Source organism: Arachis stenosperma, chromosome 8 (genome assembly GCF_014773155.1).
Source record: "Arachis stenosperma cultivar V10309 chromosome 8, arast.V10309.gnm1.PFL2, whole genome shotgun sequence".
In the NCBI taxonomy this organism is placed as follows: domain Eukaryota; kingdom Viridiplantae; phylum Streptophyta; class Magnoliopsida; order Fabales; family Fabaceae; genus Arachis; species Arachis stenosperma.
The window spans coordinates 30,031,543-30,045,567 of NC_080384.1; the positions used below are offsets into that span (position 1 = coordinate 30,031,543).

General features: G+C 33.3%; 2 protein-coding genes across 2 annotated transcripts; both read left to right on the top strand.

Moving 5' to 3' along the window:
* Window positions 1-6,820: 6,820 nt before the first annotated feature.
* Window positions 6,821-8,096, top strand: LOC130945101 (probable ribosome biogenesis protein RLP24). Its single transcript, XM_057873777.1, has 4 exons — window positions 6,821-6,993; window positions 7,082-7,195; window positions 7,316-7,452; window positions 7,645-8,096. Exons 1-4 carry the CDS (start codon window positions 6,913-6,915, stop codon window positions 7,817-7,819), a joined length of 507 nt encoding a protein of 168 aa, XP_057729760.1. The 5' UTR covers window positions 6,821-6,912; the 3' UTR covers window positions 7,820-8,096.
* Window positions 8,097-8,976: 880 nt separating this feature from the next.
* LOC130946503 (uncharacterized) lies at window positions 8,977-10,485 on the top strand. Its single transcript, XM_057875265.1, has 2 exons — window positions 8,977-9,303; window positions 10,025-10,485. The coding sequence occupies exons 1-2, from the start codon at window positions 9,033-9,035 to the stop codon at window positions 10,054-10,056; spliced, it is 303 nt and encodes a 100-aa protein (XP_057731248.1). The 5' UTR covers window positions 8,977-9,032; the 3' UTR covers window positions 10,057-10,485.
* Window positions 10,486-14,025: the final 3,540 nt, after the last annotated feature.

A 14,025-nucleotide genomic window follows, 5' to 3' on the forward strand; every position in this document is an offset into this window, starting at 1 on the left:
ATTGAGAAGTTATATTATCGAATTCTAATTTTTGTTGTTCAGAATGGGGTGAAGTACGACTCGTTTGTGATAGGCAGTGACGAGGGTTTGCAAGTTTTATTTCACTGTCATCGTCAGTTTCTAGAGGTGAGAATCCCTGAACTATTGACGAAGCTTGTGGATGTGGTCTCTAACTTAGGAGGATCGAACCGAAATCATTAATCATTACATATAGCAAGAGCCTCTAGTTCAATTCCTATTGTTATGTCTTCATCTCTATTTGTAGTTACATCTGCAGGAGATATGGTGGCATCTCCATCTTTTGCAGCTGATCTACACCGCGATGAGATTGTAGAACTAGGTCCTAACATGAATACTCTTGTTATGATTCTGATTTTTGAAGTGGTTGGAGAATTGGATGTGGTGGAAGATGTCCTAGGGGATGACAATGATGTAGGACCTGCCACGATTGTTGATGACAGCGATGATGATATAGGGATTGGAGGAGTATTCTTGTTGGGCTTGGTGGAGTATTGAGCTCAGAAACTCAACAGTACCCGCCACACTTTTTTACTCTAGACTTGGGAGGTCAGACGGTATAACAAACCTCATATATGTTTTGCCACCTCGATTTTCAGTGATCATAGAAAGTTTAACTATCTTGTGATATCTGCTTACATCCTTCCTATGTTCAGAGCTATGCGACCGCGTCCATCAAGGTTCAGCAGAATGCGACGGAGGCACATTTTGAGTTCCGATCTACGTATAGGAGGCTGTGGTTGGCTAAACAGAAGGTCGTTGCGTAGATATATGGGGATTGGAAGGAGGCCTACAATGAGCTGCCAAGATGGGTGCTCAATGTGCAGATAACGATGCCAGGAAGTATCGCAGTGCTGAAGACGAGTCGTGTGCGAGTTGCAGGCTAGGTTGACGGGGAGTAAGTGTTTTTTCACCCACTTTTTTGGATATTCTCATCGTGCATCGAGACATTCAAGTATTGTAAGCTGTTGGTCAATATTGATGGGACCATTTGTTAAATTATATTAATTTTAAATAAATTAAACTAAATTAAATTAATAAAAAATTTAAACAACCCAAACTAAATTAATTTTAAATAAATGAAAAATAAACTAAATTACTGGCTCGTTAACCTAATGTTTAGGAAGGGTTAAGTATGATTTTAGTCTCTAACGTAGAGGCCAAAAATTTATTTCGTCCCCGATTAATTTAGTTTTAAAATCGTCATTTTTATCAAATTTTTTATTTTTATTACCAAATTACCCCTAACTAAAAAATATATAAAATAAAAAAAAGAAAAAAAAATGGGAAAGGGGGAAGGGATTTGGGGAAAGTCGCGCATTGGGTGGGGGGGTTTGTTTCCAGGGGAGAGGGGAAAGGGGGAATGGAATCTCCAGGCCGCCGCCGCTTCTCTTCGTAGCCACTGTTGCTTCCTCGTCGTTGCTCCTTTCTTCCTTAGCACACACTCACACTAACGGCAAGAAGGAGAGAGAAAGAGAAGAGAAGGGATTGGCACACACTCCACACCACCGTTGCCACCACTGCCGAAGCTCTTTCCACGCGATCCGCCACCACCATCGCAGCTCTCCTCCTCTAGCGATTCGCAATTCATTGCAGTAACCCCTCCTCCCCCACATCGTCGCAGCCCCTCCTCCCCCACCACCGTTGCAGCCCTTCCCCTCGCGATTCGCAGATCACCTGCTCTCCCTCAAGGTCCCTGCAGTGCTGTTTCAATTTTTTTCTTTAATTTTTCAGATTTAAAAAAAGGTGTTTTGCTTCTGTTTATTCCATTGTTGTTGTTGTTGATGTTTCTTGTTGTATCTGTTTATCCCTTTTATTTCATTGTTGTTGTTGATGCTTTGGTTGCTTCTGTTTCTGCCTGCTTTTGTTTTTATTGTTGCTTTTGGTTATACTTTTGTTGTTTCTCTAATTCCATTATCTATTGTTATTGTTGTTATTTTTCTTCTGGTTGTTGTTGTTTGATTGTTGTTATTCTGCTTCTGCTTTCTGCTTTTGCCTGCTTCTGTTTTGCGTTTGCTTATGCCTCGTGCACTTCTGCTTTTGGTTGATTTTGGGAAAAAAGAGGGGAGGGGTATTTTCACCCGAAGAACAATTTTAAAATTAAGTTAAACCTTTGAGATCATTTTATAGCGAAAAAAAGGCCGAGGACGAAATAAGTTTTCGGCCTCTATGTCAGGGGCCAACATTGTACTTAACCCTGTTTAGGAATTATATCAAATCTAAAAAAAATAAACTAATTTACACTCTTGTCAAACTTCTACAGTCTATTTAATCTAACATTAGAAACCTAAATTAGGTTTACATAAACTCTTAAACAAATTCTAACTAAGCATTGTTAATCACTATTCCACCGTGCATTTTGTACTTTTAAAATCCTAGCAAAACACTAAACCATTACTCTAACTACCATTCATAGTTTAAAAATCTCAATAGCGCATAGAACAAAATTATAAGACTTAACATCACAAACTATTATTTATATTTTACAGATATTCAATTTCGGAAGCTAACGTCTTTATGGATGGAACCAGTAATATGAGCGACGCCGTCTAATCGATAGATACGATTCGGGTCATCTTCCATTTTCATAGTGTCAATCCTATGGGTTTTTTGCCACAAATTTTCTCTGGAAGGGGGGGGGGATTTGGTGAAATGTAATTTGAAGCTAGTGGATTTGAATTCTTTATATAGGTATATAAATACTAAATCGAAGCTAGTGGATTCGATTTACCACTAGCTTTCATTCAATGTAAATCGAAGTAAGTCCATTTGATTAACTAGTGCTTAATTCGAATCCACTCAATTCGAATTACTAGGGATCAAAAACTGTGTGTGTAATTCGAAGCTAATGGTTTCGATTTAATATAGATGGACTTCAAAATCAACTAAATCGAATCTAGTCTATTCGATCTATTCATAATCCTAGTAGTTCGAATTTGATTGATTCGATTTACCATTACAATAGCTAACTCGACTTTAATAAATTCGATTTACATAAAAGTGTTTATGAGGGCATGCACGTAACGTTTTATGCTTTAGGGAATCCATGTAATTTTGTGATTCAAAAGGTTTATTAATGTGCTTTGCCATGTATTTAATATTGTACATCTTGGTTGGTTGAGTAGGAAAAACCAAAGATTTTTTTATCATTCGAAAAAGAAGCCGTTTTTACCCAATTTCCATTGTATCTTGCATAATCCTAACATTCATACTCTCCTTCTTCACCTTCACAGTCTTCTTTTTCATCTTTTCCCTCCTCCTCTTCAACTACAAGATCAAGCCATGGTATAACTGTCACGCATGTCGCACCTACCTCAACATGTCATGAACCACATACTTTGGTGGACAATGTGGCCATGGAGATGATAGGGCAGAGGAGGAGAGAGATGATGATGATGACGATAACGACATGTCTTAACAAACCAGACTTGCTGTCTAGATTCATGGGATCCATGGAAGACATCAAGTACTTGAGAGACATAGCCATTAATTTTTTGAGTATGAATTGGTTGAGAACAAGTTGAGAATTTTTCTTCTTGTGAACATTGAAGTTGCAGAGTGTGTATTGTGTAGTTTGAAGTTGCAGTTTAGGGTTATGCAAGATATAATGAAAATTGGAGAACAGCGTCATTTCTGAACAGTGGGCTCAGGGACCATTTTGTCTCCCGTTAGAGTTGTCATGGACTATTTTGTCCTCCGTTAGAGTTGACAGAGCAAAGAACCTAAGTGACTGACAGAGTTAATTATTAAAGACCAAATCAGATAATTAATTTTAATTGGGAACTAAAGTTTCTGATTCAAAATTTTTGGGGGCTAAAATGAATAAATACTCTTGATAATTTGATCAACTTTAGAACAAAAAAATTGGTAAAATCCTCATTCTTGATATAAATTAACTAAATCAGTTATCATTTATGAATAATAACACTATTTAAATTTGTGGGTATCTATTTTGTTTTTATTCGACTAAAACAGATAATTATTCAATCTGATGTAAAATGAATTTTTTATAAAAAAAAATGTTAAATATATTTGGATTATTTTATTGAATTTAATTTTGTATATTAGCGGGTGACTAAGTCGATAAATTAGTCAGATTAAATTATTACCCGATAAATTTTTATTTTTGACAATAAATTTATTAATAATTAAAAAAATAAAAAAATAAATACAAAATATAGAATTGGATTTATTGACAGATATCTAATCTACCAATAAATCCAATTAGTGAAACGCCGTTTTAATAACACACAATACATTATCATCAAATTTACCTATCGATAAACTTGTCTCAAATTCAAAATACGTACCCTCCCCTAATACCTCTACAATTCATAAACTCATACCTACATCATACCATTCCCCAAATCAATTACATCCTAACATTTCGAACAACCAAAGATCCATCCAAATCAATTCCCCATCCTAATACTTCTTGAATACTTTACCTGAGTCAACACTAATTAATTTTACAATTTTTCATTAAAAATATTGATTCCTTGACATTGTCATAGATGTTAATTCCTTGACATTGTCATACAATTATATCGAAAAAAACCAATTCGTTCTACTTCGAATGGTGATAGAAACAAACAACTGAAACTTTGTTGACATAATAATGATTGGTTTTACATATGACGTGGAACTTGCTCTTCCATATATACTAGAGCTTTAATATGGTAGGCAGAATATGGTTGAGAATGATTGATAATAAGACAGCCAACCTAAGAATGCAACACCAAAGGGGAAAGGACCATATTATTGTTCATTCACACCGGCAGTATGTACATTAAATCAACTCAAAGGATCAATAAAGGTGGAATCAAAACTAGCAAGTAGCAACCCTCATTAGTCATTAGCAAAAGCTGTCACAATGTGTAGTGAACAAATTAAAGCGCGTTCAAAACATAGTTCGCCTGCCAGACTGCCAGAGGAATTAATACCTTGCATGCTATCTAACAAATTAACAATACAGATTACAGAATACTTTAGCCAACATTCAAACTGCTATCAAAACCACCCAACTCATTCCCAAACACGCCCTTCCCTTCTGCATTCTTCATTCCAATGGAGAACAAGTCAAAAGTTAGGTGAAATTATACTTAGGTTCAATTTGGACAAAGAGCTTAATTAAGCTTATTTTAAAAAATTAACTTAAACAATAAATTATTATATTAAGAGTAAACACCCAATTCGATTTTTGTCCATTTTCACGAAAGACAAAACAATTTCTGTCCCAAAAAAAGGGACACTTCGATCCTCAACTATTTTACTTTGGGATAATATGATTCTTCTGTTAAAAAAAAAGTTAAATAATAATAAAAATTAGTTTTGTAGGAGGTTTTATTTATATTTTGTGGGGGTTTTAAACCTCTACAAACTATTAATAAATTTATTTTTGAAAAATTCCTTCACCAATGGTGGTTAAGTGAAGAAAAACTATCAATGAAAATGATGCCACAAAAAAATAGTAATTGTAGTACAAATACGTTTTAAAAGAAAAAAATAACATTGAATAAGAAATAAAAAAAGAGAACTTTAATGTTGATAATATTGGTATTAGTGATGATGAGGGTAGAAGAGATAATGATGATGATAAATCAATAAAAATAATAGAAGTATGAGTGATAATAATGAAAATGAAGAAGGTAGTGATAGTAGTGGGAGTAATTGGTTATATTATTGAAAATAATTTTGTGAAGGTTTAAAACCCCCACAAAATACAAATAAAACCCCACAAAACTAATTTTTATTATTATTTAAATAATTTTTTTAACAGATGGATCGTATTGTCCCAAAATAAAAAGGTTGAGGGTCGAAGTGTCCCTTTTTTTTGGACATGGATCGCTTTATCCTTCGTGAAAATGGATATGGATCGAATTGGGTGTTTACTCTTATATTAAAAGTAACTTATAAATAAGTTATTTTGTATTTGGATTTTTAGTTCTAAGTGTTTATTTTATAGAAATGTGATAAAAAAATAATAGTATTATAAGAGAAGTCATTTTTTTTAACTTCTTTATAAACTCTTAAATAACTTCTTAAAAAGCTGTAATTTGGTTTTAAAAATTACACCAGACATTAATACTACTATCTTCATAAGTCAAAAACTCCAAAAAATTATTTTTGAAATTTCTCAAACGGGCCTTTATTCTCTTTTTGGAATTTAAACAATTCGGTATATATAATACTTTTTAATATGTAATAAATAAAGAATAGTTAATATGATATTAATCATCTTATTTACACATAAAAAATTAATTACTTGTATAAAATATATATTAAAAAATAAAATACGTAGTAAAAATAAGTTAAATAACATATATATGAATTGGAGATTGATTTTTGGTATATATATAATATTGTATATAATAACGTTGTACATAATAGAAGTCCATGTAATTTATCTTATAAGTATGTAAAGAGTTAGAGTAAATATCAACAACATTGCTCTTTTATTTTGGACTAATATGTCCTCTTATCTTATTTTATTTGATTTAAATGACAATGTCTAATTTAGTATAATTTAATACATAAAATGAAATGAATTTTTAATGAAAAAATAAAGATAAAGAATCATTAAAATTAATTAATTATTTGAATGGTGGATTAGCTGTATTTTAATTTTTATTTCACATTATTTATTTTTTATTTTTCCGTGAAACACATTTCCTTTTTGGCGAGATTCACATTGCTTCTCAGGAATATGAAAAATAGGCCCAACCCGTTTTTTATGGCCCAGATGTCTCATGAATTTTTGGTTGGTTACGAATTCCAATCCATTGCCCATTTACAAAAACAAAAGGAGAAAGAGCAACTGCCAATTCTGAAGCTGGGAAACCCTAAAACCTAAACCCTTTTCCAGTTGCTGTTCTCTGTAGCAGTGCAGCCACAATGAGATTGGAGAAGTGTTGGTTTTGTTCCTCAACTGTATATCCTGGTCATGGAATCCAGTTCGTTCGTAATGATGCCAAGGTGCAAGTAAAAGTTTCAATTCTATGAATTTCTTATACAATCAATTCACTAGAGAAACCATAAGTTAACTCCTCGTTTTGTTGCGCAGATTTTTCGATTTTGCAGGTCTAAATGCCATAAGAACTTTAAAATGAAGAGGAACCCTCGTAAGGTCAAATGGACCAAGGCATATCGAAGAGTGCATGGAAAGGATATGACTCAGGTCAATTATTACTATTTATTATCAAATTTTATCTTTGATTTATTTATTTTTTTATATATCTTGTAATTTTATTTATCGTGGTATGCTTAGGGTTTCAGAGTTATTGTGCTATTGTTTCAGGATTCAACGTTTGAATTCGAGAGGAAGCGGAACAAACCTGAGAGATATGACAGGAACCTTGCTGAGAATGTGCTTAAGGCCATTCCTAAGATTGATAAGATCAGAGTCACCAGAGAGGAGAGACACCATAAGAATAGGTCCTTGCTTGAATCTTCTATTATTATGTATATAGTGTGGATTTGTGGAACCTTGGTTTCTATGGAAAATGTCTTTAATTTTTTTTACTCTAGTCAATAAAGAAAAAACTGAAACAAATGAAACCGTATGGAAGAGCTTCGTAAATGTCTTTAATGTGGTTGTTTGTTGATGTTTTGCGGCGACTTTTGCAGGATGAAGGGAAACAAGGTGAAGGTGCAGAAGGAGGCGACGAAGGAGTTGGAGCAGGGTATCAGTTTGGTCAAAGCTCCTTTGGCCCTTCAGCAGGATCCGTCTCTCACTTTACCAAAGATCAAAGTCACGGTTTCCCAACAGCAATCACAGCAGAATCAACCTATGGAAGAGTGATTCCTTTGGCAATGCTGGCCTTATTTTGTTCCGGTTCTATATTTGCGGCTGGATAAGTGGCCTTCTGAGGTCCAAATTACTAGTGTTAGTTTACTTGAGAGATGATTCATGTCATGTTGTGAATGATATGGTTTTGAAAGAGAGTTTTGGGGTGAGCTTTTTGTAATGTAAACATTGAATGTGATACATTGTGAGAGATAGTTAACTATTAGAAAGCATATCAGAATTGTGTGTCTGCATGGGCATAGCATATTCAATCCAAGTTAAGATTTAAGAACTGTGATCATCTTATGGTTCCAAATTGCTTAGCAGGAGCAGCCCTTGCTGCTCTATGGCCAAATGAGTTCTCACTGAAGTGAGATTAAACAACATTAAGTAACGGTTATTCCCTCCCTTTCAAATTAGTATTCATGAAGCATGTACTTCAAAATCTGATAAACCATTCCTGCAAATTCAGGTAAATTTTCTACTCCGATAAGACTTAAAAATACACTGTAAGATGTCTTTAAATTTTGAGATGTATAGGCTTCCCCCTTCTAACATATATATGAATCAAAGTGGGATGGAATTGAGTTTATGATTTATTCTTGTTATCGTTAGATAATAAATATTTTTCGATATTTGCTACAGTTCGAGAAGCAGTGAGATAATAAATATATATTACCATTATGTGATGGAATTTATAGTGTACAAATTTCACAACTCAATTGAACTGATTTTCAATGGCTGAAATTACTGTCATGTGCTGACTAGAAGCAATGAGTCATTTTTTATATAGCCAATTCTATAGTGCCTGGGACTTGGTGCTTAAATTTTGTCTAATTATTTTTTTTTGTAATAAATTTTGAATTTTAAAAATTATTTATTTTTATATCTTTTAAATTAAATATTAATTTTTAACTCTTTTTAATAAATAAGCACCACATTTTAAGCACCATCCATTCACCTTTTTATATTTTCTGTTTTATCAAAAGTACTACGAGTTTTTTGTTTTTAGTCAGGAAAGTATTACGAGGTTTTTTCTTTTGGTCAGGGAAAGTATTACGAGTTTGATTATTGAGCTCGCTTTTATTGGGCCAAATCTGTTTTGTTATGGGCCGAATAGAATGCTCTCCATGTTTCAAAACTGGGCTGGGCCCATTTTGATCGATTGTTTGTGAGGGTTTTGCAGAGGGTTTTAGGGTTTCCATTCGACGAGAAAGCCTCGAAAAAAATGGCTTCAATGGCAGCAAGAAGATCCAGCAGCACAATCGTGCGAAGCATCTGTAGAGCCACCGCGAAATCGACGGCAGGGAGGTCATCATCCTCGTCCTTCCCTTTGCGCGATTCCAATCTCGGTTTTCGGCATAATAACAACCGTATCGCTCCGGCGAGGTTCTCGCTCCTCCGAAGAGAATTGAGCTCCTTGAAGCCATTGCACACAGCCATTGCTTCATCTTACCTTGTTTCCAAGCTTCCCACCGAAGCTACCACCTCCTCACAAGGTATCTCTCTCCCTCTCTCTTTTCATTTTTGCTTCAAGTTTTCACTTTTGGCATTGCACATTTGCACATTCCATTTGCAATAGTCATGTTTGTCATTGACGATGTTGCCTTTGTTTTCTCATTTGATAATCCGTATTGTTGCTTCCGATAAGCTTGAATAACCTCAACAAGCATTCTATTAAACGATTTTGATGCAAAGGTTATGGTAGAGTTTTGAAAATGTAAACAATGCAATTGGCAGCTTGGATTTTAATCCAGTGGTTTTCCTTTGAGATTCACTTACCTGCGTTTTATCCAGCTACATTAATTTATGAATGGACCAAAAAAGTCTGAATGACTTATCAGTAGAGAATGTAGGAAGTAATAGAGAAAAAAGAGACAATGGAAACCCTTTTCTGTGGGAGAAGGCAACAAATTAGAGTCTCTGATTCGCCTATTTCTATGGTGCTTTCAGCGCTGTACGTTGCCGAAACAATTTGGAGCTGAGATTCTGGCATTGGCCCTTGATTTCTGAGGTTTATGCATTCAGATGTTCCTATATTTTCAATGAACAATAAATAATTCAGTTTTGGTGGGAAATAACTTGTTGATCGGAGACCATAGCTTGAGGGCCAGGGATCATACTAGTGTGTAGGCATAAGCTTGTGTCTTGAGAAATATGGGATTTGTTTTATTTGTTTTTGGGGCATCTGACATACTTGTTGGCATTTGTTTATGACAGGGAGGTTTGCTAACTATGTCAGTCCAATCTAATAAAGGATGATGCATAAACTGACGAGGGTTCATCTTGTTGAATTCCTTGAAAGCTGGGTTACTTTTGAGGCTCTTTCATTGAGAATTTGGAAATTTCAGATTTCTTGACTATAAGTGCTGAGCAGGTTTGCTTCTTTGAGTAGTTAGTAGCCTCTGCCTGCCTCTGACATGTGTGTAAATTTGTAACTTTTGATAAGTCAAATGTTGTTTTGTGTTTGTTATACTTTGTATATTGTCATTGAAATAATATCATGCGAATTATTTGAGATTAAGTTTTGATGTAAAGATTAGATCGCATATGACCAACAAACAATAACAATGGGACAAATAGAAGTGTGTTATACATGCAAGTGAAGTAAACATGAGAGGTCATTCTCACTCACACTCATCCGTGACCTGTGATCTGTGTAGATCATGTTTTGTGGGGAAATTGTTGATTAGCTTATTCATGGCTTCTTTCTGTTGTCTTGATTCTTACAATGTCTTGCTAAGTTGCCTAATGTAGCTATCCATTTCTTTATTGAACTGTCCTTTAAAGCTCTTGCTAGCATAGATTGAATCTTAAAGTCACCTTAGTTGGGATTTCGGAGGAAAAAGGCAAGGGAAGGAAACATGGATGGGAGGGCGTATAAAATTTGACACTATAAATCTTCCATTTCCCTCCCCTCTCCTCTAGAATCCGAAATCGCAAACAACCCCATCAGGGGTAAGGAATTGTGGATTTTGGAGGAGAAGGGATGGCTTGTAGTCCAACTGTCTAAGTCACTGCCGGATTCTTTTTTTTTTTTTTTAAGATAATAGAATGTATTGATATATAAATGCACGGGTAGAATAGGATAGAACATCATTTTCTTATACTTGGATGTTTTATAAGTTTAAGCAGAGCAAAAGGGAAATATAATATTAAGGTGCTTTCTATGGTGTCTAAATTTTCGACATAGAATTTAAAAATAAAAGAGTGGATCCCATCTTCTTCTATCGCTACTTTTAGGCAATTTAGACACAAAAATTCATAGGCACAAAAGAACTTCCCTAATATTAATCCCTCTTTAACCAATTTGGGATGATAAGTTTTGATAGTTTTGAGTGGCTCTTTCCTAAATTGCGTCCAAACACAATTCATAATTTACTTAAAATTTTGTCACTCCACTGTTTCTTGCCCATGCCACTTCCTCTTTGCCACCATTCCAAACGCTCCGGTAATCATTTTAATTTTCCGGTTAAATGTTTGTTTCATTTGGGCTTTGGCCAATCTGCGTTAATGTATAATCTTTAATATGATATATAATTGTTATTAATTTAATTCATTAATCAATAGTTTTTTACAATATATAATCATTAATATTAACTTAATAATTAAATTGCAATTACTTATTATAATAATTATTTCTCAAGTTTTAAAATGTTTATAAAGTCAATGACTACTCAAAAACTAAAACGTAATCCAATATTGCAAATTCGCATTCCGTCCTTATCCTTACATAACTGGATAGGCTATGTGATATGTCAATAAGAATAAACATAACGAATCCACCGGATTATTGATACATCATCCGATTTGTCTAAATCACATAGAATGGATTGTTTTTGTTTGCGGACATCACATTTTATCATGATAGAAAAATTTGGGGTTGAAAGATACATTATATTGGAATAAAAAGAGTTATTTTCATGAATTAATTAAATTAGTCTTATTTTCAGTTAAGAAGAAAATGGATTCACCAAACTTCCAAGAACTAACAAAATTCCATCAAGATTAGATTCATTTTTTAATTGTCTTTGAAACAAAGGCATTAATTACTCATGTGGTGCATTGCATTTTTTACTCATCTATGGAGGATTTGCTTGGAAGTCTAAATTTGCACATGGTTAAGTAGATCAGATGTCATTATAGTTTTGATCACTAGTTACACTACAAAACATATTTAATGAACCCACTGGGACCTACCACTATGTATCGATGATCTTCACTAGGAAGTTTTAAACTTTTGAGTAACAAAATGACGAAATATATAAAAATTTTGGTCAAGCATTTAGGTCCCTTTCTTTTTGGGTTTGAACTATTTTTAGTATTGGGGTTGAATTAGCTTATTATTAAGAAATAAAGTTTCCTACCTCAACACTATTTTAAATTTTCCAATTTACAAAAAATTTGAAATTTTCTTTCTTATCAAGAATAAGCATAAAAAATCAGAACTGCTTGAACAGTTAAACCACAATAGGAATTCGGTCTACCAGTTATTCCAATAGAAAATAATATATAATATGTTAAATAGTTAGTTGTAGGAGGACATCTTAGTAACAGTTAAAGTAGTTAAGATTGATTTTCTTATCATGATCACAAATTACAAGTAGCACAAGAATAATTTCAATTGTTCTCTTTATTGGTTTACACAGCAATGGAAGGTATTGATTTGATTTCCTTTATAGATTTTGTGTGATTTCTTGTTCCCCTATCAGAAGTCATAGTTAGTAACCAAGTCATGTTCCTACAAGCTTATATCTCAAGCTAACCTTGTTTATTTTTGAAGGAAAACACTTTGCATTATTACCAAAAGTAGAAAAAGGTCGTTTCTTCTGTTGTTAACTTTTATATATTAATTGCTTATTGCATTAAAATGGTATATAGGTAAAATGCTAATTAAACAGCCAAAGTTTTTATCAAAAATAAAATAAAATGTCTCTCTTAATAGTTAATACCCCGGCCAATGAGCACTTTGATATTTGCACTGAATACAATACAAAAAAGTTCACATAAATTAAATTGTCAAATCCCACGTGACATAATATAATAAATCAATACTATTGTATGTCTAAGCAAGCAACACCCAAAATTGCATCCTATATTCAGTGATGAATTTTATGTAGTACACCAAACGAACAAGTTCTTGCTCCAATGATTTTTATAAGATAGCTTGCTGTACATATATTAGGACAAGCATAAATTTAAAAGCCGTTCATGAATTAAAACTATAATAGTACTATTTTTTTTTTTTTTAATGAAACAAATTTTGGAGGATTTAATTTCTTATGTGCATAATCATATAATACTATGTGCGCAATTATGGGCACTGGCACATGAAACCCTAGTTCACATGGAAAGGGCAGTGGTTCTTTTAAGAGATCCAATAACTACCAACTTAGGTTCAACCTTCTAGAGACATATAAATTCTCCATTATTACTCCCTTCACCTCCACCCCCCACATTGCACTAGTTTTATTTAAAGCAATGTTGGAAATTGGAAACCCCATCATGTGGTTTGGAATTAATAAACATAGTTTTAGTAGGGCCACTTGACCATAGTTTAAGCATTCATGTAGTGTTAATAATTACGATGAAGATAGTATTATTTGCGAGACGCTATTTTAATTTTCATTGTTCTCTTACTTCTTAATTACTATGATGCCTCAAAATTATTGTATTAATTTCAGGGTACATAAGATAATAATCAATGATTTTAAGTCTTTTAATAATATAACCCTTATTCTAAGAGAGAATGCGACAAAAAAAAAAAAAAAAAAACTCTTGTCATTTAATAAAAATTATACTACAGTCAAAAGAGGACAAATAATGGACATCCTGTCATTCGTTTTGCAGCATGTATGTATGTATGTATTCATTCACTAATATATATAAAGAGAAGATGAAGAAGAGTTGACCATGATTTGTTTGTCTTTATCATTCTCTCATCTGCTTGCAACTTGTTAGAATGCATATGGAGTAAGTATTTAATATTGCTGTTGGATCAAGTATAATGTAACACAGCACTTTGATGTTTGAATTTTCCAAAATCTACAGTGGACCTGGTTTATTTTATTAAGGTTTGGGAATAAAAAAAAATGGTATTAGGTCAAGAATTGGCCACCTTTTCTAAAGCATATTAAATAAGCTTTACAATTATATATAAATAAAAGTGTGCAATAAACATATAAATATCCCACTAATTTTAGTACTAATTCAAAGGGCGA